This window comes from Pipistrellus kuhlii, unplaced genomic scaffold, assembly GCF_014108245.1.
Source record: "Pipistrellus kuhlii isolate mPipKuh1 unplaced genomic scaffold, mPipKuh1.p scaffold_m20_p_1, whole genome shotgun sequence".
In the NCBI taxonomy this organism is placed as follows: Eukaryota; Metazoa; Chordata; class Mammalia; order Chiroptera; family Vespertilionidae; genus Pipistrellus; species Pipistrellus kuhlii.
Window position 1 is genome coordinate 145776161 of NW_023425404.1, and position 27945 is coordinate 145804105.

Consider the following 27945-nt stretch of genomic DNA (forward strand, 5'->3'; position numbering starts at 1 on the left):
CATTGCACGCTTTGTCCTCCATGTTCCTTCAGCTTGACTATACTTTCTCTTTTGTTGTGGCTTATTCCTGTTGGCCCCTTGACAGTATCTCACATCATCTTCAAACTGGGTTATAGTCTCCCATTTTGCTTCCCAGGAACACTTAGCTATTTTTATTCCATGTTGTATTGAAATGATTGATTTACTGACCTGATCCTTTTTGAGACAGAACAAACATGTACACATTGCTAGCATATACCCTGTTTTCCCGAAAATAAGACAGTGTCTTATATTAATTTTTTCTCCCAAAGTTGTGCTAGATCTTATTTTCAGGGGATGTCTTATCTTTCCATGCGCTAGGTCTTATTTTCGGAGGATGTCTTATTTTCGGGGAAACACGGTAGTAGGTACTTAGAAAATGCTTCAATTGAAGTGATCCTATATAATAAAAGGGTAATATGCAAATTGACCCTAAAGACTGCTTGACCAGTTACTATGAGGCACACTGATCACCGCACACTGGCGGTGGGGGGTGGGATGGGGGTAGGCAGCACCAGGATAAGGCCCCCACCCCACTGGTTGCCCCATACACAGAGGGTGACCCATGGTGGGGGCGGGGGCAGCAAGTGGGCAGGAACAGCTGACTTCTCAGTCCCTCCTCCCTGCCAGTAGGCTCCAATCACCCAATGGCAAACAGGGAACTGGGGATGGATTGTGGGGGGTGGGGGTAGGGTAGGGCCAGCTGCCAGCAGCCAGGGAAGATGGCCCTGACAGCAGTCCAGGCCTAGGGACTATTCCCACACATGAATTTTGTGCACCAGGACTCTAGTTCTATTAATAAAATACTTTTACTTATGATAACTTTTGAGTAGTACTTTTGGCCTTTGTTTCTTTGACACGTAAGTAATAAATCCTGTGTAAAGGCCAACAAATCCCAGCTCTGCCCCTTATCAACTATGACACCTGGGGCCAGCTGCTTAACCCTTTAGACTTTATCTGTAAAATGAAGGTTATAAGACTATTGGTACTATCAGTACTGCCTTATTATCTTGTAACAAGATTGTGAAAGTTCAGGTGAGTTTACCTATAAATATTTAAAAAGATATAGGAAGTGTTCAGTAATGTTAATTTTACTATTAGGACAGAATAATGAACACCAGCTTCTATAATATATTGATAGAAACAGGAGACTTCAGTAATCAATGAGAACGGGGCATACAACTATTGTTTTAATATTTAGCCCATAATAAGCTGTCATACTGGAACATACTTACAAGTTACCTGAGTGTTTAAAATATAGATTCCCTAGACCCAACAGGTCTTGGAAGACTGTCCAGAAATCTGCAGTTTTAATGTTCTAGTGGATTCTAGACCATTCATGGGACACACTTTAAGAAACATTATTCCTGAGTGAAGGTGGGTCTTCGGTTGTGGACTCTGAGTGGACCCTGCCTGGATGGCTGCAGTAGTTGTAGGGGGAGACCTCGAGCCCTGAGCGCATCTTTCCCAAACAGATTGAGGAACTAGGGCCACACCAGGGCCCTACAGAAAGCACTGGAGTTTGGAGCAGGGAGGAGCCCGAGGAAAAGCCAGAAGAGACCAGGACAGGCCCAGACGGCTACTCCTCCCAGCCCCTGAACCAAGATCCTGAACCAGAGGAGGTGCAGCTGGCACCAGCCGGGGATGGAGAAGATGTAGTTGCTGATATCCAGGATCAGAAAGAGGTCCTGGGGCTTTATTTGCCAGATCCATTGTTAGAAAGCAAGGCAGATGAGGGAGCTACAGCACTGAGCCACCACAGCTCTATTCCCATGAACCCAGAACACGTAGAGCTGGTGAAAGGGAGGCTGGCTGGATTAACCCTGCCTGCACCAGGAGCAACTGCCTGGGGTGGGGAGCCACAGGCACCCAGGAGAAGACATGGAACAGAAGACCCTCTAAGCCTGGCAGCATCCCCTTCCTGGAAGTGACCACCTTGGATGCTGCCTAGACCCTGTAGCCCAGACCGGCACCAGCACAGGACTGAACACATCCCTGGTTCCATCCTCCCTGTCTGCCTTTCCACATCAAGGCAAATCAAGACTCGTCAGAGACCCACTTTACTCCGTTCTGTACATATGGGGACATCAGTGCAAGCCCAACCCACTATAGCATGCATCACTCTGGAGAATGAAGCACCCTATGTACATACACACACAAAAAAGGAAAGAAAGAAAGAAGTAAAAAAAAGAAAGAAAAAAAAAAAGAGAGAAAGAGAGAAAAAGAAACTTTAGTCTTTCATAACAGGGTTGAATATAAATCCCTTACCTATCAGAGAGATAATATGAGATATGACGTTAGTATGAGAAAATTAAGTTGAACCAGGAAGAAATTAGCTAAAGGTAGGAATAAACTTTTTTTTTTTTTTTTTTTTTTTTTTGCTAACATGCAATATTTAGATGTTGAATGACTCATTATTTTCTCACTTTTACCTTAGGATGTCTAAACAGGGACGAACCATCATCTTCTCCATTCATCAGCCTCGTTATTCCATCTTCAAGTTGTTTGATAGCCTCACCTTATTGGCCTCAGGAAAAATGATGTTCCATGGGCCTGCTCAGGAGGCCTTGGGATACTTTGCATCAGCTGGTATGTTTGCCTTCTCATGCAGTGAGATCCTTCATTAATAGAATCCTGAAAGAGAGTGGAGGAAGTGGTCAGAATGCTGCTTCATCTTTGAGTAGAGATAACATGGATTCCACCACTCCAGACCATCTTTGGTCAGTTTGGTGAATTTGTCTTCATTTTGCACTACTGGCTTGTCATTTAGGTCTCTTTTTTGTCCTGTTTGAATATGCATGCATACTTTTGTATGTATAGGTCTACTTCTGCTGAACCTGTAACTGTTCTGCTTCCCAGCTCTAGTGTCCATTTCCTAACAGTTCAATATATTAGCCTCATAATCAGTTATTAATCTAATTGAACATTTTTGGAAAGTCCTAATACCGCCCTTTCCCCCTAAATCATTTGTCTTCTTATCCATATATATAATAGATCAAGCTGTGTAATTTTCCCCCTGTATGGGATATTGGTCTGCTTTTACAATATGAGGATTTATGGAGATGCTGCTTAATTTTGTAGTAACATTTGATAGAAGATTTAGTCTTTGAGTGGATATGAGTGACTTACCAATCAATGGAATAACTACTTCTGAGTCTTACTTTAATGGACCAATATTTCTGACAGTTCTGGGTTGCCTGGTTCTATTTCAGATGACAAGGTATAATTATTATTTTAGTTTTAAAATATATTTTTATTGATTTCAGAGAGGAATGGAGAATATAAAAAAATCAATGATGAGAGAGAATCATTGGTCAGCTGCCCTACAACTGGGGGTCGAGCCCACACCCAAGCATATACCCTGACCAGGAATCAAACCATGACCACCTGGTTCATATGTCGATGCTCAATCACTGAGCAATGCTGGCCTGGCTATAATTATTATTTTTTATGGCTCATGAAATCTGCTTCATTTTAGAAATATTTTGTATTATTATAGATGATGCTCTATGACCCTAACTGTAGTTTTAAATATTCCCTAGCTATCTTTCAAAAATTGTTTTTGTATAATTTCTGTTACTTAAAATCAAGGATACTTGGGTCGGGGATTGTAGGGGAGCTGAATCTGAGAGAAGACTATAGACCAAGTGGAGTTCAGAGGAACAGGCACAAGAAGTGAAGGTAAAGCATTCAGGTGTGCCATGCTGGGCACGTCCTCTTGAGAGTGCTGCTCTGGTGATTTGTTCTCTTTGCTGGAACTATAGCAGCAGAGGGGTAATAATTTGCACCTGAGTTTAGTAGGTGGTGAAGCAATCATTGCTAAAGTGGGTACTGGCATTCAGGTAGTCACTAGCTGATCCCAGAGAGCAGAACACACTCTTGGCTTCTCCCAAACACAGTCCTGCCATGCCTTAGTTGCCTTTGCATGTTGCCTTGTTTTAGTACAAGTTGCAGCTTTTTTTTTTTTTTCTTCTCTCTTTATTTTCAACATATATATTGTTTTTCTTGTTTGCCTGGATTGCCTTCTTCTGTAGGTCACCACTGTGAGCCCTATAATAACCCTGCTGACTTCTTCCTGGATGTCATTAATGGAGACTCCTCTGCTGTGGTATTAAACAGAGAGGTCAGAGATGGTGAAGGTAAGTGCATCTGTCAAGACTCACAGATTATTGCCTAATTGAACTGCCTGAAGTTCAACAGTATGGCAGCTCATTGAAAGTTTTGTGAATTGAAATAACTAATGCTGCCTTATACCAGTTGTCTTAATCCACTTGAGTTGTTGCAACAAGAATAACACAGGCTAGTTGGCTTAAACAACAGTCATTTATTTCTCACAGTTCAGGTGCTAGAAGTTTGTTGTCTGTTGGGGACCTAGGGCCTGGTTAATAGCTGGACTACCATCTCCTTGTGGCCCACATGGTGGAAGTAGGGAGGGGACTCTTTTAAAAGGGCACTAATCTCATTCATGAGGGCTCCACCCTCATGACCTAAACACTTCTCAAAGTCCCTACCTTCAAATAACATCACTTTTGGGATAGAGTTTTAGTATATACATTTTTGGTGAACACATGTGTTCAGTCTTTAGCATCAGCCAACACAGATTTTGTTTTCTATGAGTGCTGTGATATGATAGTGTCAGTTCTAAGGGGAGTTTTCATAAAAAAAAAAATAAGCTCATTTTTTAATACAGTGTTTTGAAAGAAGAAACTTAGCTACTTATGCATTTGCACATAGTAGAAAGCAGGGACCAGGCTTTATATTAAGAAATATAGCTCTCTCTGGTAAGATTTTTATTTTAAAAGAATCAAAGTACAAATATTATAGTTATCAGTAGGTTTGCTGTATCTATAAGTTTATGAAAGTAGTTGGAAATTAACTATTTTTCTAATGTGTAAAGCAATGACAGGTCTAATAATTTTATGTTTAAACTTATAATTGAGGTGTTAGGGAAAAATCCAAGAAACGGATTTCAGGAAAATGGCTAAATCAGTTATTTTGTTAATGTTTTCCCTCTGTCCATTTTTATTCCAAGTCAAGGAGATGGAAGAGGCTCCCAAGTCAGATAAGCCACTCATAGAAAAACTAGCTGAGTTTTATGTCAACTCCTCCTTCTTCAGAGAAACGAAAGCTGAGTTAGATCAACTCTCAGGGGGTCAGAAACAGAAGAAGAAGAGCGTAGCCTTCAAGGAGATCACCTACGCCACCTCCTTCTGTCATCAACTCAGATGGGTTTCCAAGCGTTCCTTCAAAAACTTATTGGGTAATCCCCAGGCCTCCATAGCTCAGGTAACCTGACATATTCTTCGAATTATGCTGTGAAATGCTCATCTGGTATAATCTATTGCAAATTATACTTATGTTCTGCCCTACACTTACACCTCACTCCATTTAGGATATGGAAATAGTCAATAGAATAAATAGTTTATTAAATTATTAGTTTAAAAAAAAGTTTAGTTTTTAACTGTGGATAACTTTTGTTTTTTTTTAGTGTTTTCTTTTTCCTACCTAATTCAGATATTTTGTTGATTTAGACAAGCTATAAAAGGTCATCTTTGTAAAAAATTTCTCCCCCCTTCCCAAAATGGTGAATTAAAGGAATAATTTAGCCATATTTGTGGTTTCCTGCTAGCTGCACACATTCATTCCTGATTTATTCAATAAGATCTTATTGATCACGTGAAGCATTTAGCAGTTTGTACACAGTAGTGAGCAAAATGGGTAAAAATAAAGTCCCTGCATACTTTCTTTTGAGGAGAGACAGCTATTAAACTCATACAGAAATAACTTATACACTGAGTGGCCAGATTATTATGTTCTCTAAATGCATAATAATCTGGCCACTCAGTGTGTATGTAGAGGCCTGGTGCATGAATTTGTGCATGGGTTGGGTCTGGCCAGCCTGGCCAGGGGGAGGGGACATGGGTGGTTGGCTAGCCTGCCTGCTGGCTGAACTCCTGGTCAAAGGGATAATTTGCATATTAGCCTTTTATTATACAGGATATACACTGAGTGGCCAGATTATTATGTGTTCAGAGATCATAATAATCTGGCCACTCAATGTATAGCATGGCAGGAGGAAGAGTGGGCCATGGAGGAAGTCTTAGCAGGTAAGAGAAGAAAGGAAGAGAGAGAGAAGGAAAGGAGAGGGGGAAGGAGAGAGAGGGGAGAGGGGATGGTTTGCATTTTAAATCAGGTGATCAGGGAAGCCTTCACCTGGATGTCAGTGAGTGCACCTGAGTGTGGGAGGGGCCGCCACTGTCTCGCAGGGGTCCTCAAACTTTTTAAAGTGGGGGCCAGATCACGGTCCCTCAGAGAGCTGGAGGGCCGGACTATATGAACTACTAATTCCTACTGTAACACCTTGGCTGCGCTCACTGCCCAAAAAACCTGGCGGGCCGGATCAGACTCCTCTGCAGGCCAGATGTGGCCCACGGGCCGTAGTTTGAAGACGCCTGGAAGGGACTGTGTGCAAATGCTTTTATATATATATTCTCACCTGAGGTCTAAAGAGAGAGAAAGAGATAGATGGGGGGTGTGGGGGCAGGAGAGATGTGTGTGTGTGTGAGAGAGAGATGTGTGAGAGAAACATTGATAGGTTGCCTTCCAGATGTGTCAACTAAGAATGGAAACTGCCATCTGAGTATGGGCCCTAACTGGGAATCAAACCATCAACACTTCACTTCACAGGACAACACTTCAGCCAACTGAGCCACACTGGCTAAGGTCAATTGCTGTTCCTTATCACTCATCTACATTTTGGGATTCTATTCTAGGAGAGCACTAGACACCTAAATTGTTTTGCAATGAATACAAAGGTAGTAAGCAAACTTGACTTCCACTAAATAAGGCTATTCATTGTCAGATTAAATTTCTCTTTATTAAGGTGAAATAATGTTCCTTTCGTCTTTGGGCTGGTGCTGTTGATAGTTGTTGATTATTACTCCTTTATAGTTTTTGTTATTCTTAAGCCCACTGTCATATAAAACCCTAGTATTTCTAGGTTTTTTTTCTAAGAAAAAAGATCTTAGAGAACTATTTTTGTTAATTTATTATCCATTATGGAATTTCTGTTCACTGCCTACAGATGATACATAGCTGGCCTTTATGAACCATTACTGACTATTTACCACATACACCATAATTTTTCTATTTCAGTACTGTTACCCTTTAAACATTAATACCGAGAGCCTCGATCCCTCTTTGAGATGTATTGCTAATTGCTCCGGATGTTTTTGTTATTTGGCCCTTCTGTCAGAACATGAGCACTTTTGTCTACTATCAACCAAGGGTAAATGTCTATTTTTTTTAGAGTGAATGTGATGTCATTTGGAAATAAGTCTGGTGAATCAGGTCAACCTGATTACTCAATGGTCAACAGTGAGACGCTGTAATGTAGGTCATTCTTTAGTGTGATTTACGCATCATATTTTTTTTACTTGGAAAATAGCTTCAATTTCTTTTGCCTCTAAAAGTGTTTTTAGGTGTCTTGTCCACATCATATATATGGCAGCTCTGGGCAGGGCGTGATTGGAGTGTGGAGCTATTTCTGCTATACCACGATTCCACATCTTCTGGTGCTAGGCTCCCTCAGCTGCAAACCCCAGGCCTAGTACTTCCAGGTCACATGCTCAGCCTATTTGCCTCCTCAGTCAACTCAGTTCCACAAAGTGAATTCTAACAATGTTCAGAGCCCTGGCAATCTCATAGAATAAGGACAGAACCTTGCCTCTCTGAGCATCTGATGGAGGAAGGGGGCGGGCAGGCAGGGAAGTACAGCTCTTGTTCAGATTTGTGAATACTGGAATATTAGCATAGGGCAGGAGTAGGCAAACCTTTTTTATAAGGACCAGACAGTGAATGTTTTAGGCTTTGCAGGCCATGTGGTCTTTGTGTCATGAAGTCAACTGCCATTTTAGAGAGAAAGCAGCCATAATAATTCATAAACAAATGAGAATGGCTGTGCTCCAATTAAACTATTTGTAGATATTGAGATTTGAATTTTCCAGAAATTTTATGTGTCAAAAATATGTTTCTCTCTTGGTTCAACAGTTAAAGATGGTAAAGCCATAGCTGGTTTGGCTCAGCACATAGAGCATCTGCCTGCTGACTAAAGGGTCCTGGGTTTGATTTTGGTCAAGAGCAGATGCCCGGATTGCAGGCTCAATCCCTAGTGGGGGGTGTGCAGGAAGAACCTAATCAACGATTCTCTCTCATCATCGATGTTTCTCTCTTTCCTCTCTCCCTTCCTCTCTGAAACCAACCTATAATAATAAAAGCATAATATGCTAATTAGAACAACTTTCCCGACAAGGCCGGGGCTTCGAGAGCCGAGGCAGCCACTGTGGCTGCCAGGGCTGAGCCCCTTGCATGACTTTCGTGCATAGGGTCTCTAGTTAAAATATGTTTTGTAAAAATTGTAAAAACTGCTGTCATCTCATGGACTGAACAGAAATTAGCTCTCTGACCCCCTAGTTTTGGGTTTTAAACTTGCATGTACGTCATTTGCTTCTCTAAGTGTTTGAATATTTATTTATCTATAAAAATGTTTTATGGCTTCCTGCTGATAAATCTTACAGCAATCTTACAGCTGTACTTAGGTTTGATCTAGTCATTTAAACTATTCAGACTTTGCCTCTGATAATGCATTTAACCATTGGTTGTATTTGGAAGATCTTGGACTGAATAAATTGTCTGTATGAGAAGATTTAATGTTCATTTAATTTGCCTAGGTTGTTCTGATCAAACCTATTTGAAAAGCATTATCATATCTCTTGGAGATTCATTATTTCTATAAGTATATTAAATATTTGACTTTGGATTATTTTCTGTAGTTTTGGCCATAAACATCCCTCAGAGCTTAGCTTGAGAGATGCTGGTAATACATTTGAACAAAGATGGAATCACACATGTGGGGGATTTTATTCTTATATATCTAAAGTAGAGGCCACATACACAGATACACAGGGTCTCTGCGTGTTTCATAGTGCAGCATGTTTATTTTCTGTTTTCTTTTTCTTAACACAAGAATGAATCATGTAGATGCTTTAAAATTAAATTAAATATAAAAGATAGAAAACATCCTAATGATAACATTGATAATGTGTTTGTATAAAATATCAAGTTTGAATGCAAAAGAAACAAAGCATGTGGAGTGGCCAGTTTAAAAGTCAGAATATTCTTAAAGTAGCACTGTGTGAAACTACAGACTTGTATACATGCTCATGCATACGTGTTGATACATCATCATCTGTTTTGGAAGCTTGATCTGTTCACACGAAGTACAATATTTTCTGAAGATAATTAAAACATGCCAGGGTGAAATATTTTGGTCAAATTTCGTATTAGCAATGGAATTTTTAAAGGACGTCTCTAACCATATTCTTTCCAGACTGTAGTCTTAACAAATCAGCCTTCACAGATCCTGGCCCTGTTCTCCAACTTGGTTTGCTCTAGACCTAGAGTGTGTTTGACAAGTTACTTCAAGTCGGATAGCATTGCACAGATGTAGGACTGAGATTTTTTTTTTAACTTTGAAGGTTTCAAGATACCTAGTGGGATATTTTCTTTTGATGATTGTTTCTTATCTTTTATAGTTAATATAATTTTAATTTTTCCCCCAATATAAAATAGAGGCCACATACACAGATATGTGGACAGGGTCTCTGCGTGTTTCATAGTGCAACATATTTATTTTCTGTTTTATCCATTGCTTATAGACATGTCCATATGAGACATTATTTTTAGTCTTAAGAACAGCAGTGATGTTTATCCATACTTCTTAGAACTCATCAAACGGACTAAGTGAAGGCAGTGAGAGTGGGAAAGGATCGCAGCTTAGTTCTACACTGGGAGCTGTGGGCCCTAAGGGCCGTGGCTGCTGGAGAAGCAGTGACAGGAGAACAGTAATGGAAGCACTTGGTGCCCTCAGGGAAAGCTGGCCGAGGGCCTTGTTGACAGTGACAACGCGTTTTTCCCTGCAGGATGGAGACTCCCCTGGGTAGGAAAGGCGGTGCCCCGCTTACCCGACTTCCTAAAGGAGCGAGATCCCATTGTTATAAATGTTTCTATGTGTGCTTTAGAGGTTATATTTGTTTTTAATGCTAAGAATAAAGATATCCTGTTTTCACTTAAACCTCTTGAAATATTATAAAACAATGAGTGTTCACTAGTACAGAAGTTGAGAGTTCAGGCCAGAACGCTTAGCCACTTGAATTTTATTTTCCTCCCCCAACGATGTGCTAGATGCGTGCACTGTTCTCTGGTCTCAGGTGCATTCCCGGGCCCAGCAGCCTGAACGGGCCCTGAACTGGCAGTGCCTGGGAGCTCCCAGAGGAATCCAGCTTCTCCAGTGGTCTCCTTCCTTCTCCTTCAGTCTCCCCAACAACAGATATATTATTTTAGTTTTCATTTAGAAGGTGGCCTAATAGCATACACTGTTTTATATTTTCCCAAGAACTTTGGTCAAGCCATTTAAAGTGTCTATTTTAATGGAGTGAGTTGCTCCCATAGCCGTATATATTTGTAATAATAAATGGTGTGCTACGTTTTTTACCTTTCATTGAAACTCTTCTCTCTTTTTGAAAAGATAATCGTAACAGTTATCCTGGGACTGGTCATAGGTGCCATTTTCTATGATCTAAAAAATGACCCTACAGGAATCCAGAACAGGTAAGAACATTTGGATCTTGGCTTTGAAAAGTGCTACTGCTTATTCTAAGGTAATGAAAATCCATTAGGAATTTGAATTTCAGACAAATTCAAGATGAATTGACAAGTAGGGTAAGTCAGTGAGTTGAAAACTGTGTGGAAGGCTTGATTTTTCTCTCTATATAGTGGTAAAAAGTACAGAACATAAAGTTTACCCTCTTGTCCAGCTCTAGGTATGCAATTCAGTGACATTAATTTCATTCACATTGTTGTGCAGTCACCACCATCCAATATCAGAACTTTTTCCCATATTCCCAAAGAGACTCTCTACCCTCATTGAACAGTTCCGACCCGCCTGAATTTGACGATTGTGGGTATCTCATATAAGTGTATTATACAGTATCTGTCCTTGGTGATTGGCTTATTTCCCTTAGCATAATATCTTCAAGGTTCATCCATGCTGTAGCCTGTGTCACAATTTCTTCCCTTTAAAGGCTGAATAATATACCTTTGGTAATGTTTTGTTTACTTGTTTTATTCGCCACATTTTGTTTATTCATTTATCTTTCCATGGAGATATGGACAGATTCTACCTTTTGGCGGCTGTGAAAATTGTTGCTATGAACATGGGTGTTTAAGTAAATATCTGTTTGAGTCTCTGCTTTCAATTCTTTTGGATATATACTTAGAAGTGGAGTTATTAGATAATTTCATAATTCTATTTTTTTTTTTTGAGACACTGCCATTCTCTTTTCTCCTGCACTATTTTGAATTTCTACCAGCAGTGCACAGGTATTGCAAAATTTCTCCCCAACCAGGTCTACACTTGTTATTTATTTATTTATTTATTTATTTATTTATTTATTTATTTATTGTGTGTGTGTGTGTGTGTGTGTGTGTGTGTGTGATTTTTATTTCATTGTTATTTTTGTCATTTCTCCTCCTCCCCCATTATAATAACCACCCTAATTGGTTGAATTTGTATCTCTTTGTGGTTTTAATTTGCATTTCCCTAGTGATTAGTGATGCTGAGCATTTTTTCATGTGGTTTTTGGCCTTTTATATATCTGCTTTGGGAAAATGCTTACTCAAGCCATTTGCCCATTTTTTAATTGGATGTTTTTATTGTTGATCTGGCTATTAACCCCTTACCAGATATAAATTTGCAAATATATTTTCCCATTCTGTTGGTTATTTGTTGATAGTGTTTCTTGATACATACAATTTTAAATTTTCTCTTAGTCTAGTTTATCTATTTGTTAGTTTTTCTGGTAGTACTGGTCCATCGGTGCCTGACCCATTCTCTGGAGATTGGACCTGCAGGACTTCTCAGGGAGTGGCTGCCGCTGGGCAGTGGGCTGCTGGGAGAAGTCTGTCAGCTGCATGGCGCTCCCACTGTGGGAGCACAGTGACCACCAGGGGGCAGCTCTTGCATTGAGCGTCTGCCCCTGGTGGTCAGTGTGCATGATAGTGACCAGTTGTTTCTATCTTTCCAGTTGTTAGGTCGCTTAGAATTTTATATATATAGGTTATTGGTGGTAAAGAAAATGAGTATTATCTATAGACTCTTTGTTTCTGGGGTTGTACCCTTGGATTTACATAATATGCCACTTCCTCTCTTAGTTTCAACTGGCATCCTTAATGTTAATTAAATTGTTTGGTCATAACAGGGAAGCCCAACCAACACTGTTTCAGGTGTGTTGACATGCTTTTGTAACATTTATATTGTTACCAAAGGGTAGATAAACTGAGCACTTTCCTTTTTTAGACCTTTATTACTTTACTGAGAGAGATTTGCTTTTATTTTGAGCTCATTGGAAAGCGTGCTGGCAGCGGGTTGTCCAGGATAATACAAAGGTTCTTCTGACGGCTGTTTGGTGAATGTATATAAGGAGGGATTGCTAGAGATGTCACTCCACTCTTCCATTTTGCATCCTCAGTTCCTTCTTTGCTTTAAAAAGCCACTAATAGAGGCCTTAAACTTTTGCAGGCTTTACTTGACTATTTCTCTGTTAATGCATTAGGATGGTACTTGTGTTTTTGTTGGTGGTAGCATTTTGTGACCTAGGTAATCATCACCTTGGCTGCCATAACATAGAACCACAGACTGAATGGGTTAAACAACAGAAATTTATTTCTTAAAATGAAAGGGGGGGGGGGGAATTTAAGCTTTGTAAAAAAAAATAATAATAATAAAAATTATTTCTTACAATTCTGGAGATTTGGGTGCCAGGATGATCAGTGTCTGATGAGGGCCCTCTTTCTGCTTCCTGCCTCCCTGCTAAGACCTGGCATGGCACAGAGAGCTCTGATGTCTCCCCCTTTTGTTCTCCGGGCACTTATCTTGTCATGAGGGACCTCCCCCATGACTTCATCTAAATTTGATCCCCTTCTAAAGATGTCACCTTTAAATATCATTACTTTGAGGACTTCAACATAGGTATTTGGGAAAGACACTTCAATCCATGGCAACCTAGGGCTGTGAATTTGAGGCACCGCTGTGGAAACAGTGAGATGGGGAGAGACTTGTGGGGACTCATACGTCCCTCCCCTCACTGTTTAATTTGAACAGTTGTTTAACATTTATCATGTGAGGAAACAGTTCAGCAGGAATGATCTAAGGACGTGTAGTTGACGCAGTGCTCCTTCCCCTTCTCTCCCCGCAGAGCTGGGGTGCTCTTCTTCCTCACCACCAACCAGTGTTTCAGCAGTATCACGGCCGTGGAGCTCTTCGTGGTGGAGAAGAAGCTCTTCATGTGAGTGTGTCTGTTCCGGGGAGGGCGCTGTGCAGTGTCAGGGCTGGTGATCAATCTGGTCACGTCCAGAAGTGGCCACGGATTGGTCCCTGGGGATTACCAGTGTTCATTGAGGAAAAGCAGTCCATGGCTGGGAGAGAAATGATGGGAGCAAGGGGAAAAGGAGTTTAAAGATTAGGGTGTGGCTGCAAAGACAAATGGTACAGAGAATGCAAGAGACAGAGGCTGAAAAGGATCTTTTGTTTTAGCAAATAAGAAGTCAGGAGCACCTTCACAAGAAAAGTTTGAGAGGCTCAGTAGAAAGAAGGTAGTGGTTTAAATTGTAAATTGAAGAGGGGGAAGTAAAATTGACCAAGAATACAGACCGAGCCTAGCCCTCAATGGAAGGGAGGATGGAAGAGCCTGAGGCATCAGGTTTGTTTCTCGTGTTTTTCCAAGTGGGAAGAGATTTGCCCATATTTACAAGCTGGAGGAAAGGAACTGTAAGAGAGGGAGAGAATGAAGTTTGTGGAAAAGTTTGGACCCAACGGAGGAGGATGTCAAGAAGAGGAGGCTGACTAGGTCTTCTCTGGGGAGAAAACAGGATTTGATAGCTGGAAGTTGGGAGGTATGATCATTGAAGGAACAAGTGCCATGTGTTTTTCATCATGAGAATGGAAGGAGAAGGTTTAGTGACCAGAAACTCTACTTGGCGTGTGAGGAGAATAGCAGCACCACCTTCTTCATAGTCAGAAGTGGGGAGAAAGCAAAGCATGCGTGACCACTGAGATCAGCTACTGAAGTTCTTTTTCTAGGAACCCAGAGTCGGAGGAGAGGGAAGAGATGCAGAATGTGTTACCTGGAGTGGCGTCCTGAGGGCAAAGTGGGCGGCATTTGGAGGGAATTCTGGAATGAGGAGAGGGGTCCTTGCACAGAGCTCTTGGGAGCCATGTCCCAGAGGAGGCGTGCCCTTGAGGAGGTGCTGATGCTGACTGGGGAAGGTGGTGGGCTAGCCTGGAGGAGGTGAGAAGCTGTAGTTGTTAGACCCCTGCTGGCTGCAGCAATCAGGACAGCAAATGGTTTTAACATCCGGCCTATGCCTTCTTAAACTAAAGTGGGATGCATGGTGTGTATTTTTTGTTTTTTAGGCATGAATATATCAGTGGATACTACAGGGTGTCATCTTATTTCTTTGGGAAACTCCTATCTGATTTACTGCCGATGAGGATGATACCAAGTGTTATATTTACTTGTATAACATACTTCTTGTTAGGTAAGCAATAAGATAATAATTATATTTCTGTACTCTTGGATGTGAAAGGAAGCTAATTTCTTTTTGCAAATATATATATATATATATATATATATATATATATATATATATATATATATATATATTTATTTATTTTTGGACAGAGCACTATAGGACAAGATCCACTGATTGAGTTTAAGCCTCCATTTTACAAATAAAGGGTGTGCCATAAACAATTGGGCATAGAACCTGGATATTCAGCTTTTGATTAATATTCTGTGGCTGCTCCAATATCATATACAATATAGTGTAGGACCCGTAATAGTGCCCCATTATAGCTTATGCAGTAGATTTAACCCCATCCCCAATCTCAAGCGCCGTGGTATTTGTCTCAGAGACCTGGGTTCTGGCAGCACTCCCTCAGAGAGTGGCACTCCTGGGAGGTCATGAGGTCCTGATCTCCCAGTTTCTTCACAGTCACTGTTACAGCAAACGGTGAGGAATGTGGTGATGTCTCTGGGGAAAGCATGTGCTCTTGACAAGGCTCCTTCTCAGGAGAAGGCAGTAGGATTCTGGCCAGGTGTGTAGCCTCCAGCCTTCCACCTCAGGCTCTCAGAAATTGGTAATAATTGTACAACAGGGAGCACAGGTTTTATGTTGTAATGAGCTCGTGCAATAATATAAAAAAGAAAATGAAATCGCTCTGTACAGTTATATGGGGGACAAGGAAATTGGTGAGTCAGGGTAGTTGTTGGATAGAGAATGAACTTTTCATTCTGATAACTGTTTTTCAAAATATTTGCATTTTAAGCAATTCCCAATGCACAGGGAACTACTGGTAGGCAGTTGGATTAACCTCCTCTTTCCTTCCTAAGGATTGAAACCGAAGGCAGAGGCTTTCTTCATCATGATGTTTTCCCTTGCCATGGTTGCTTATGCGGCCAGTTCTATGGCACTGGCCATAGCAGCAGGTCAGAGTGTGGTATCCATAGCAACCCTTCTCATGACCATCTCCTTTGTGTTTATGATGGTAAGTAGGAACTGTGCTTCTCTGAGAAGCAATTATTTGCCCTCATTCCTTCCCAAAAGTTTACCTGTTATAACCTGCTTTGAGACTCTTAGCTTTAAGGAAGCCATATATTAATATATAACTTATATTAGAGAATGTACCATAGTTTTTTCAACCTTGCTCAGCCTTTTTTTGCTACTATTCTAGTCTAGTTACTATAACTTTAGCTAACATGTTTTTATAAGTAAGATTTTAAAAGATGCTTCTTGGTGACATACATGGAAACCTTGATGACTCAGAACCTCAAAACCAGAAAAGTATTTTTTATTTTCTTTTTTAATTCTCACCCAGAAATGAGGGGAAGTAGGGGGAGAGAGGAGGGAGGGAGGGAGGGAGGGAGGGAGGGAGGGAGAGAGAGAGAGAGAGAGAGAGAGAGAGAGAGAGAGAGAGAGGGAGAGAGAGAGAGAGAGAGAGAGAGAGAGAGAGAGAGAGAGAGAGAGAGAGAGAGAGAGAGAGACTGGTTGACTCCCACACTCTCCCTGACCTGGGCAGGGGATGGAACCTGCAACTGAGGTTCCTTGACTGGGAATTGAACAGGCATTCCTTTGGTCCATGGGTCAACACTCTAACCACCTAGCCAAACTGGTCAGGGCAAAACCAGAAAAACGTTGATTGGAAGATTCCCTCATAGAAATGGCAGGTTCGTTGCATGTGCTGGTGTTAGAGAAGTGCTGGCTTGTTTCCCCAGCAGCAAGAGGGTTTGTTTGGACCAAATACTTTCCAAGGGAGAAGCTAAGCTCCATGAGAAATAGAACATTCTGTGTGGCATTGGTCCCTCCTCTATTTTGAAAAGGAGTGTTTTAAAAATAGTGAAATATTCCAAAGTCCACATAATACTAGGTCCCCTCCTTTCTTAACATTCTCTTATAGCAATATATTTCTGGTTACCTTTTTTTTTTTTTTAATGGTTACTTAATACTAATCTTACATGCCCTAACTTTTGCATAGGTGAAGAGAACCATTTAGTACAGCGATTTTCAACAGGTGTGCTATTAAAGGCACAATGGTGTGATGCAAGAATTTTTACAACATGTAATACCTGACTATTTAGTTAGGGGCACTGACCTCTTTTCCCTTAGCCTGTCAAGTAAAAAAATGAAAACAGCCAACACAACAATACCTATCCAGTGTGAATGAATCAAAATTATACCTGTTTTTTTGTGTGTGTGTCAGATAGGCAAAAAAAAAAAAAAAAAAATGACATATTTTTGGTGTGCCACAGGATTTTAAAACTTAGTTTACTAGTATATGTGCCATGAAATGAAGAAAAAAAAAAAAAAAAGGTGGTAAATTGCTGAGTTAGCACATTTCCCCATATGTAAAACAGGAGCACTTAGCCTATTTACTTACTGCATGAATCCTTTTTGCTAGAGTTAGGAGTAGATGTCTTGAAAAAATTGTAAATAGCATAGTCTAACCATTGAAAACTACCAATCTAAACATTATTGAGAAAGTGATAAACCTTGCACAATTTTCCTATATGTCATCCAATAAATGAAATATATTTTGCCTTGGCTGGTGTGGTTAAATGGTTATAGTGTCAACCTGTACATTGAAGGTTGTAAGTTCAATCCCTGCCCATGGTTGACTTATATAGAACTTTTAAAACCACATATAAAATTTATTTTACTGGGAGATGTTATATACTGAACACTTGGTTAAAGCAAGTTAAAAAATGTGGCCCTAACCAATTTTTCTCAGTGGTTAAAGTGCTGGCCTGTGGACTGAAGGGTCTGGGGTTTGATTCTGGTCAAGGGGACATACCTTAATTGCAGGCTCGATCCCTGTTCCCAGTAGGGGCATGTGTCTCTCTCACATTGATGTTTCTTGTCTCTCTCCCTCCCTTCCACTCTCTCTAAAAAATCAGTGGGGAAAAAATGTTCTCAGATGAGGAATAACAACAACAAAAATGTAGTCACACTAACTCATTGTCCTTGTTATGCACCACATCCAGAGTGCCAGTTAGGAGAAGTTCTATATGAACCTCTTTTTATGTAGCCATCTCTTCCTGGAATGGTCCTTCTTCGGTCTCCATGGTAATACTACTTTTGGTATCTTTAAATGAAAGTATTGATCATATTTTATGCTGCAGCTTGCCACTTTATATCTAAGCTTTGGATTATTTTTAAACACCCATTGTAAACCCCAAATTCTTCCTAAAGTCACTTGGAGATAGAATGCAAACCCTGGGAATCAGAGAGCTTACTGTGTTAGGGAAGGATAGGGGCCAGCAGGTGCTCAGGACACATTCTGGTGTGTCCATTGGTGGGAACATGGCGGTTGCATCATTACAACAGTCAGGACCGTGGGCCTTCCATGGTGTGCTGTTACAGAGAGAGTGAAAGCCTCGGCAATTAACGATCTCCCAATTCAATGAAACATAGATACGTTGTCATTCCTTCACAACCACAAACAGCCTCAGCTTAGAGAGGAATACACATGCAAGAGGGACATGGTAAGTCTTTAGAGTAATGGAAAGAATTTCAAGAAAGCATTGGCCTTAGCAGAAATGTCTCCAGGGCTGTAGGGGATGAGAGCGGTAAGCTTTAGAATCCATGACATCACTCCACCCGTTCTGACTGCTGGGGTTTTCTCTTGCAGATATTTTCAGGGCTGTTGGTCAATCTCACAACCATTGTGCCTTGGCTCTCATGGCTGCAGTACTTGAGCATTCCTCGGTACGGCTACGCGGTAAGTTCTCGTCTGTCCCTGTGGCTGGCCTATTGTTCCCACGCTGGGGACAAGCAGAATGAAGCCTGACCACCTCACGCCCCCAGACTTGGCTTTCCTGCATGAGGGAGGGGAAGGGTGGGGAGATAACTCATGCTGAAGCAGGAAGATTGACCAATTGATGTAAAAAGTGTTGGTTTTCAGTTCAGTAACAAAATGAGAGGATGGGAGCCTAGACTACATTTTGTTTTTCTAGACTCCATATTTTATATTGCAAGGGAAATTAAAAAACAACAGCAAACAAACCAAGACCACATATTCATAGCTATTATTGGTTTTAGAATCTAACTCCAATGAACACTGTCTTAATATAGTATAATTGAGTTTCAACTCCCAAGAATTACAACTGGTTTTGATTAAAACAAACAAGGACAACACAAAAGATGTAACCATAAATTAACAACTGTCACTGAGAACCATTGTATCATTTTAGTGTTTTGGGTTATAACACTGGGGAGCGGAGGAGGGTGCCAAAGGTCTTCCCTGTTTGCCAAGTACTTTATTTCCTTTGTGTTAGAAGCCAAAATGTTAACCATAGGCCTCTTGAATACCAGGGACAATCGTTTTAGCTGCTCTGGTGTGGCAAAGACTGAATGTGAAGCTTGGTTTGTTTTCAGAAATAATAAAGAGTTAAACTAGGAGGATGGGATGGTGATAATTCTTTGGAAACTTTGAAATTCAAACCTGTTTACCTTGCCTGTTTCCCCTGGTGTTATAGGCTCTGCAGTATAATGAATTTTTGGGACTAAACTTCTGCCCGGGAGTCAATGTCACAGCAAATAACACCTGTGACTTTGCAACGTAAGTGACGCGTTTGGTTGCTGTGTGGTGCAGTGTGATGGAGAAAGGCCACTGGGCTGAGCTGGTATGAGTCCTTTCAGGGACACTGGCCTAGGAGAGCAGATGCCCTCAAAGTGAAAGGAGAGACCCTAAGTCAGTGTTTCCCAAACTTCTCTCATGATGAGAATCATCTGGTGGAGTTGTTAAAATACAGATTCCTGAATCCCAACTAAGAAGTGCTAAACTAGAATTTTTGGGAACATATAGGTAAAATAGTATACTTAACTAGTGCTCTAAGTATACAATTTTGTTCCCCAAAATTCTAAGCTTAGAGCACTAGTTAAATATATAATTTTACCTATATGTTCCCAAAAATTCTAAGCTTAGAGCACTAGTTAAGTATACAATTTTACCTATATGTTCCCAAAAATTCTAAGCTTAAGAATTCCTAGAAGTAATGGGCGTGGGAAATGATTTCTGGAGGTAAAGGAAGAACCTTTGGAGTTTGGGAGTAAGGAAGCTAATGGTAACATGCAATTATAATACATGTAACATATAAACTACGTGCTAATTGTTTATGTTATCAATTAGGCTTCTATGGACAGTAGGCTATTGATAGTCACATTTTGGGGGAGTCTAGTTATACGTGGATTATTGACTGTGCATGGGGGGGGGGGGGTTAGCGTTTCTAACCCCACATTGTTCAGGGGTCAACTGTATTGACCGGAAGCCTGTAGGGAGGAAGAGGAAGTTTCTTTTTCCTGTCTAAGCCTCTCTTTTGATCTGGGTGTGACATTTTTCAAAACTGCTCCATTCCAGGAGTCACACAGCAATGGTGCCAGACAATAACGGTGGCTGTTATGTTTAGTACCAGGTGCTGCTCTAACCCGTGGCAGGGCTCCTCCTTCCTGCTCTCCAGCTTCCACCGAGGCCTCACCTGATCACTGGGCCTGCGGTGTGTCCTGTAGCTGAGCGTCTGCCAGGCTCATCCCGGTCTCTGTCCCAGAGCTGACGGAATGTGATTGTCAGGAAGCCCTCCCCAACCTCTTTTCCTGGTTCTGGGATTCTGAGCCTGCGTTCCTTTGTGTGGCTGATTTGTGGGGAATGAGTTCTATAAAGAGCCTCGATGGTGTTTGTAAGGGCCTGCGTGTTATCTGTTAAAGCGGAGGATTTCCCTTTCAGGAGCAAGTGAAAATGTACTTAAACATTTCCGCCCTTGAAGAGAGCAGCTTCCTATTGTAGATTGGGAGCTGAATGAATCTTGAGAGGATAGCAACTTGGTTCAAAGTGTGAGCTGGCGGACTTGGCCAAGTTCCTTAAACCTTAGTCTCTTCATCTTTTGAATGTGTATCATATCCACCCCACTGAGTTGTTTCAGGGATTAAGTAAACTGTTATATGCAGGTTGCCTACCATGGTAGCTAGCAGAATTGTAAGTACTCATTGGCTGTTACCTAATAAGTATGAAGTGATACTTTTTTTAAGACTTAGGAACGTATAGGATTCTTTTAACTAAGGAACAGCAAAAATATTGAATAAAATTGGGCAGATAAAAATGCAGTCATATTCCTTTCTGTTCCATTTCAGATGTACTGGAGAAGAATACTTGGAAAAACAGGGCATCAATCTCTCACCTTGGGGCATGTGGCAGAATCACGTAGCCTTGGCATGCATGATCGTTATCTTCCTTGCAATTGCCTACCTAAAATTGCTATTTCTTAAAAAATTTACTTAAATTTATTTTGAATGTACATGTTGTATCTATACATTAAAAAGAGCATCTTGACTTATGTATTCAATGAATTTGTTTGGTGTCTTTTCATTTGCCATCGTATTATGTTCAGCCAAAATTGTTTCCAAAAGAAAGCATTATAGAAATCACAGTGAGCTGAATTGTACACGAAATAACCCGTCATTAACTAGTGGTACTAGAGGCCTGGTGCACAAATTTGTGCACGTTGTGGGAAGGGGGGGAGTGGGAGGTTGGCTGGCAGCTCTGAGGAGGGAACCAGCCCTTGGCCCCCCTGGGAAAGGGGCCATGTCTGCTGCTACCCAGGCCTGGTTCTCTGTCCTAGCCCAGGGCCCAGATAGGGTTGGGAGAGGAGGCAAAGGTCACCAGGCCGGATACAGAAGGAATGATGCCGGATGCTACTGCCGCCCTTCCACCACATGGTTCCCTGCCTCCCCCCTTCTTCCCTCACTACTGCAGGGGGCAGCCCCCTGGGAAGGGAAAGGATGGGCGCGAGATAAACCCTTGTGTCAAGGGCTGACTTTTAATAGATTGTAGTGAGGGAGCTGCTCTGCTATGTACGAAACCCTAACCCAGAAGCAGGTTGTCTGTGAATGGTTTAGCACCAAGGGCCGATGGGGGCCATCCGGCCAGGGGGAGGGACCATGGGCGGTTGGCTAGTCACAGGAGGTTGGCTGTGGGAGGGCACTGACCTCCAGAGAGCAGCTTCTGCGTTCAGCGTCTGCCCCCTGGTAGTCAGTGGGCATCATAGTGAGTAGACTGGTTGTTCAGTCTAAGGGTCATGTAGGCATATATATATAATGTTATAATGTGCTGTTTGTTCATCTTGTTAGACAATAACTACAGGGGAGAAATCTAGTTTAATTAACTGACCTAAAAAAATAATTGAATTCTAGCCTGGCCAGTATGGTTCTGTGGTTGAGTTTTGATCTATGAACCAGGAGGTCATGGTTCAATTCCTAGTCAGGGCACATGCCTGGGTTGTAGGCTCAATCCTCAGTAGGGTGCATGCAGGAGGCAGCCAATGATTCTCTCATCATTGATATTTCTATCTCTCCTTCTAACTTTCTGCTCTGAAGTCAACAAAAACGTATTTTTAAAGAATTGCATGCTAGAAACCCATTACAAGTCATTAATATCTGTTAGTAGTTTACTCATCTTTTAACTGTAATAGGTGTGCCAATTGCCCTCCAGCTTCAATATGATATGAATCTATGCCATACTACCTAATAAAAGGGTAGTATGCAAATTAACCATCACTCCATCACAAAGATGGTGGCACCTATAGCCACAAGATAACGGCACCCCGTCCTCTCAGCCTTGGCAAAGTCCCCCAGTCCTGCGGGGAGCTGGGGAGGCCACTGAAAGCGGGCAGCAGGAGTGGCCTGGTGGAATGCTTGCTTCGTTGTGTCTGAGATGAGGCGTGTTCCATGCCCAGCCATGGATGGGCCCCTGGGCTGCAGAGAGCTTCTGGGCAGCTGGTGTGGAGCAGCCAGACCCCGCAGAAAGCTACTGGCACATGGATTTGTGCACAGGGCTACTAAGTTATTTAATAAATAAGAAATAAATGTATTGATGCTGTAGTGAAAGTATGAAATCTAAACAATGTTGGAAAATCCTAGTGTTACTTATAGGGTAAAAAACCCATTATGAAGAAAAAAAAGCTTTGATAAGCCTTGAAAGGTTAGTAGAACTTACTGAGATTTCTCTGTATGGGTTTTACTCAACATGATGCCATCTGCCACTTAGTCACTTTGAGATCCAGAAATCAGTGATTGCGTTGGTCATTGCTGTCAGGAGAGGCTAGATTTGACTATTACAGAAGGGGCAAATTCACAGAGGTACCTTGGGGTTTCCATGTCCCATGTTTACAGTAAACAGGCAATCCAAACAACCACAGCCTGGAAAAGGACAAAGAACTTTGAGCCCTCGGCAAAGACGAAGTGGATTATCACGGCAGGCGAGCAGCTGTATACAGCTGGAGCTCTGGCCAAAATTGAGGGAACTCTGGAAAGGCCAGGAGAGGAAAGATGCGACGTAATTATGGCCTTGTGACAAGCAGTGGCAACGGGACTCACTGGTTCCACTAACCGTCCTGTGATCTGTTTTCTAGAGATTATAGCTGGCTTCCCTCAATTCAAAAAGTCCAGAGTAGACTTAATGTGGGCATGAGTGGGTGGATAAAGCAGATTCTTTTGGTGCTCTGTGTCGTATCTCCTCTGCACCTCTGACTTCGATTACAGCTGTGTTCAAGCAACAGAAATCCCTTCACTTTTCTGCTTAAGGCCTTCTCCAAAACTGAAAGAACCTGCTTGGCTGAGGGCAAGCATAGCCTGAAAATGCAGCTGTTAATACCTCAGGGAAACCCCTCAACTGTGAGGGGTTGGGGACAACAGACAAATGCCCAGCTTTATGTTCTCCAGAGAGGGGGTTGTGGGAGGCATTTCATGGTGTTGTCATAGGTGGAATTGAGCTCTTATCGCCTATAGGGCAACTTCAACCACACACCTGTGTTCTGGCATTTCCTCCTTCCCTGGCTGTTTCCTATTCCAGGTTCCTGGTATCACCTCGCAAGCAAACTACCTGAACTCAGGTTCTTGGTTTTTCTTGTAAAGGAACACCAACGGAAACACATTTCCATTAGACCAGAAATAAGACCAGCATATCTACTATCACTGCTATTGTCCCACATGACACTGTCCTTATTTATAAATGAGCTGGCCTTCTACATAGAAAACCCCAACAGTCAATACAGAATCTATTAGAGCTTGCAAAGGGTGTGATATGGAAAATAAATTGATAAAAATTAGTAATTTTCTGCTAGATCAACAATAACCAACTAGAAAATAGAGTGGAAAAAAAGATTCTGTGCATAGCAGCAATAAAGCCATATTAAAGAATATATAAGATCTTAATGAAATTTTAAGAAACACTTAAAAGGATAGGAAGTTCTGAATAAATAGAGTCATGTTTGTGATATTGTAAAATGTCAGTTCTCCCCAAACTAATCAATAAATTCAATGCAATTTCTATTAAATTTCAGGGGGACTTTTTTTCTCCACCCTCCCGCACTCCCAGGAACCCCAAATTTATTCTAACAGATCCATATGGGATAACAAAGGTTCCCCAAAATAGCTTAGTCAATTTTGAAAAAAGAAAAAATTTTTAAAAGGCCTATGAGGAGACCACATATGAAAAACAACACATACAATGACAATACAAATTGTTATGCAGGAACATTCAGAAATGGGTATAACAGACTAAAGACTTAAAAAATAGACACATACAAGTATTGATAAAACTGGTTAATTATAAGGAGAAAAATACTGGTGAACCTTATTCAAAGTTACTTGTAAAATATATTAGATGTGAAAGGTTAGACTGTAAATTTAATAAATAAAAGTTCGTGATCTTGTAAAGGTCTCCGTAAGACTCCCAAACTCAATAAAACTAAATGAATAAATTGATTTTACTATATTAAAAAACTAGGAAACACTGACAAAGTTATCAGTTGGATGAGAGATATTAATGAAATGCAAAACTGGTAAGGGATTAATACTTAAACCATAGGAGGAAATTTTGCCAATCAACAAAAGACCTTGACCCAGTGGAAAAATAGGCAATGAATGAAAACATACTTGTTTCCCATTAGATCACAGTGTAAGGTTTTAAAGTGTTATTAGAAAATTTACAAAAAGAGAAACAAAAATGTTGAATAACTATAAGGGGATGTTTAAACTCATTAATGAGGAATCAGATAAAGGCAAAACAACATGAGACCTCACTTTAAAACCATTCCATTTACAAAGACTAGGAAGCTAGGCGGCACCAGTGCTGGTGAGGATGTGGACAAAAGTGGTACTCGTGCATGTAGTGGAATGTAGACTGGTGCCATCTTTCTGAAGAGCCATGTGTTCTGGGTAAAATTAAATATTTGTATACCTGGGACCCAGGACTCCAACTCCTGTTACATACCCACTGAGAAGTCATGAAAAGTCAATAAGAGAATTAGGTACAGAGATTTCGAAGTAGAAATAGTAGAGCCAACCCTTCATTATAGGAATGCAAAACTAAAATGTGGTGGCTGCACACTAGGAAATACTACACAGCCATCATAATAACCCATTAGAGGTGTATGCTAAAGAAGAAATAGTTGTTGATCATGTTGTTAGACATGAAAAGAGAAGATACCTTTGTCAAAGTCTAAGCCTTTATTATTAACCTCGTGGCAAAAGGCAGACTACCCAACTGCTTCGACTTAGGAAACAGACAACTCTTACATCTGCTTTTATATCAAGTCTTTATTAGGAAGTAAAGTGCTCAGTAATACACATTAATGCAATTCTCAATTGTTAAGAGACACCTGCGTAAGTAACATCTTTTTAATAATATTAATATAAAGGGAAGATAGGAGAGGGATGAGGAGGGAATTCTCCATGACTAAATAAGAAAAGAAAAAAATGTAACTGAGGGGTAATAGGAGAGAATTTTGCAGAAGAAATGAAAAACAATATAACAGTAACTATCATAAAAGACTCTCTAGTGACCATAATTCATATATGGCACGTGGTCAATACACATGGATACCACATAATGGCTGCACTTCAAATTGAAGTTTGTTTACATGTAACAACATGGTACACATACATAAATACATACACTCGCTCTCCCTGGAACGCAAACTTTAGTACCGAGTAATCAAGGGCTTGGTGTAGTTAGAACACGGAAATACAGGCGAAGATGAAGCCATGGGAAATAACTGTTCCAGAAACCCAGTGTGTATCACCTCTATGGCAGCCAGCTTAGAAAGGTTTGCTGCTGTTTTCTTTGAAGATTGGACTGACACATTCTACCAATTAATTGGACTGACACAGCATGGGGATTAAAATACTGAATTAAAAAACAGGCCTCTCTTCTATTCTCCTAGGAAGTTTTTCACCAGTACTGTATTCTCTCTTGCTTGTCCCATTAGCTCTCAAAAGGTCATCTTACTCAAGACTTTTCAAAAATAAGATTTTTATTTTTTATTGAGAACTAGATTTCTTCCCCATTAATTTGGTAAGATGCTCTCCCAATGAAAAAACAAGCCCTCTCTGGTTTGGCTCAGTGAATAGAGCACCAGCCTCCAGACTGAAGGTTCCCGGGTTTGATTCTAGTCACGAGCACGTGCCTAGGGTTACAGATGGGATCCCCAGCAGGGGGGTGCAGGAAGCAGCCGATCAATGATTCTCTTTCATCATTGATGTTTCTATTTCTCTCTCCCTCTTCTTTCCTCTCTAAAATCAATACAAATATATTAAAAACAAAAACAAACAAACAAACAAAAACCCAAACTACTGTAAAATCAAACTTTGGCTGATACTTTCTGTTAATGGGCGAACTTTCAATACGAAAAACTCCATTTCATAAAATTGAGCTCCATGTAGAGTACACATCCTAGGTTGGAAATACAGGTCAAGAGCATTTGAGTTCTGTATTCTTAAAATAGTACACAATGTACACTTTAGTTTTATAATATATTTATATGAATTTCATCACTCCCTTAAAATTTTGTTTAAAATGAACATATTTACTACAAATTTCAGTACTAACTAAACAATTTCATAAGCGGTTCTTCCTAGATTAGTTGCAACATTACTTTCAGTGGCAAATAAGTTGAGCCATATGGAAAAGAGAATATATAGTAAGTCTTTATATTAAATTAATTATTAGAAACAGTTGAACATAGTGAAGGCTCCTTCTAATTCTCCTTTGTTAAGTCTGAGAAGACATTTTAACCCATAGTTGATCTTTGGGGTTTCATGCAGCTCATTTCAAATGGGAGAAAAATAGTGTAAAAACTAAGTAAAACAGTTATTCCCAAAGACATTAGATATGATAAAAGAACAAAAAGCACAGAATTCCATATTTATCTGAACCATTCATACATATTGTAGCATAATGACTACATATCCATTCTATGTTTTGGAGTTCTTTTCCAGCCTGTCCTTTAGAAAAATTTACCCCAGGAAGGTAGTTGAAATAAAAGGCTCCTTTATTAAAAAAAAAAAAAAAATCTATATATTATATTAAGCCCATGAGCCAAGTTTGAGTGGGAAGGAATGCCCCTAGTTTCCCTTCACACACTGGGCTAAAACGACAATACTGACTTGTGATTAGTTTAAAAGGCAACTTCATTGTCATTTGAGAAGACTCAGTTGTGGTACCAAGTGAGTATACCACTTCTTAAACTTTACAGAGACTTTTTTTTTAATGTACTCAATATTTACACCTAATTACTTAAATGAGTAAAAAAAAAAAAAAAAAAATCTTCTTTGGTCCATGGGCAAAGTTGATTTAAAATAAATTAAAGTGCAGAAGAATTAACAATTGATCACAATGACAAATATCACGTGCTGGTCAGGGCATATAAATACAGCAGGTCCTGGAATAAAGTCGTTTTATTATTAATGTTTACGCTGTGGGAACATAACTCTTGCTTATGTCAATTAGCCTGTGGTAAAATTGGTTTCATTGTATTTTGTTTCACCACAGTTCCAAGAACCGACCCATGACGTTAAGTGAGGACTTACTGCAGTAACCTTGCAATGTCCATTCAGGAAGCCACCTGCTCACCTGTTGGAAACACATTTGCTAACACACACCCTACACGTGCATATTGGAACTCCCGTTTCCACCCGAGCCTTCCATTCCTTCTGTAGACTGAGAGGAAGAAGGGCGGGAGCTTCTGGGGTGAGGCTGACCATTTAGTCCCACGGGAGTGCCTAAGCCGTGACTTATTTGGGAAGCTGCATCATCGGATTCCCAGCGTTCCAACTCTTCACGCACTAGCCGTTCCATCTGTTCCCTGTGGATTTCACTCTCACGACCCAGTCTTTCATCCTAATAAGGAAAAAAGAAACCGGGAAGTTAGGGATGCATATTCTCTCTCTCTTTTTTCTAATCCTTACCCGAGGATATGTTTT

At 40.7% G+C, this 27945-nt stretch overlaps 2 protein-coding genes and 1 pseudogene across 3 annotated transcripts in view; 2 read left to right on the forward strand and 1 right to left on the reverse strand.

The window, feature by feature from the left end:
• The window catches only part of ABCG2 (ATP binding cassette subfamily G member 2 (Junior blood group)), a 51461-nt gene extending 30432 nt beyond the window's left edge, over positions 1 to 21029 (forward strand). For both annotated transcript variants that reach the window (XM_045570859.1, XM_036454733.2), the window contains exons 7-16: positions 2456 to 2607; positions 4053 to 4157; positions 5051 to 5304; positions 10604 to 10686; positions 13332 to 13421; positions 14549 to 14673; positions 15528 to 15682; positions 18323 to 18412; positions 19170 to 19252; positions 20818 to 21029. In XM_045570859.1, the coding sequence (XP_045426815.1) occupies positions 2456 to 2607; positions 4053 to 4157; positions 5051 to 5304; positions 10604 to 10686; positions 13332 to 13421; positions 14549 to 14673; positions 15528 to 15682; positions 18323 to 18412; positions 19170 to 19252; positions 20818 to 20965 (1285 nt within the window). In that variant the 3' untranslated portion in view covers positions 20966 to 21029. The remainder of the gene's footprint in view (positions 1 to 2455; positions 2608 to 4052; positions 4158 to 5050; positions 5305 to 10603; positions 10687 to 13331; positions 13422 to 14548; positions 14674 to 15527; positions 15683 to 18322; positions 18413 to 19169; positions 19253 to 20817) is intronic.
• Positions 1292 to 2189, forward strand: LOC118729812 (annotated as a pseudogene).
• A 4234-nt stretch (positions 21030 to 25263) lies between the features above and the next one.
• Positions 25264 to 27945, reverse strand: part of PKD2 (polycystin 2, transient receptor potential cation channel) — a 58253-nt gene continuing 55571 nt past the window's right edge. Inside the window, exon 15 of the mRNA XM_036454239.2 lies at positions 25264 to 27862. Within this exon, the coding sequence (XP_036310132.1) occupies positions 27626 to 27862 (237 nt within the window). The 3' untranslated portion in view covers positions 25264 to 27625. The remainder of the gene's footprint in view (positions 27863 to 27945) is intronic.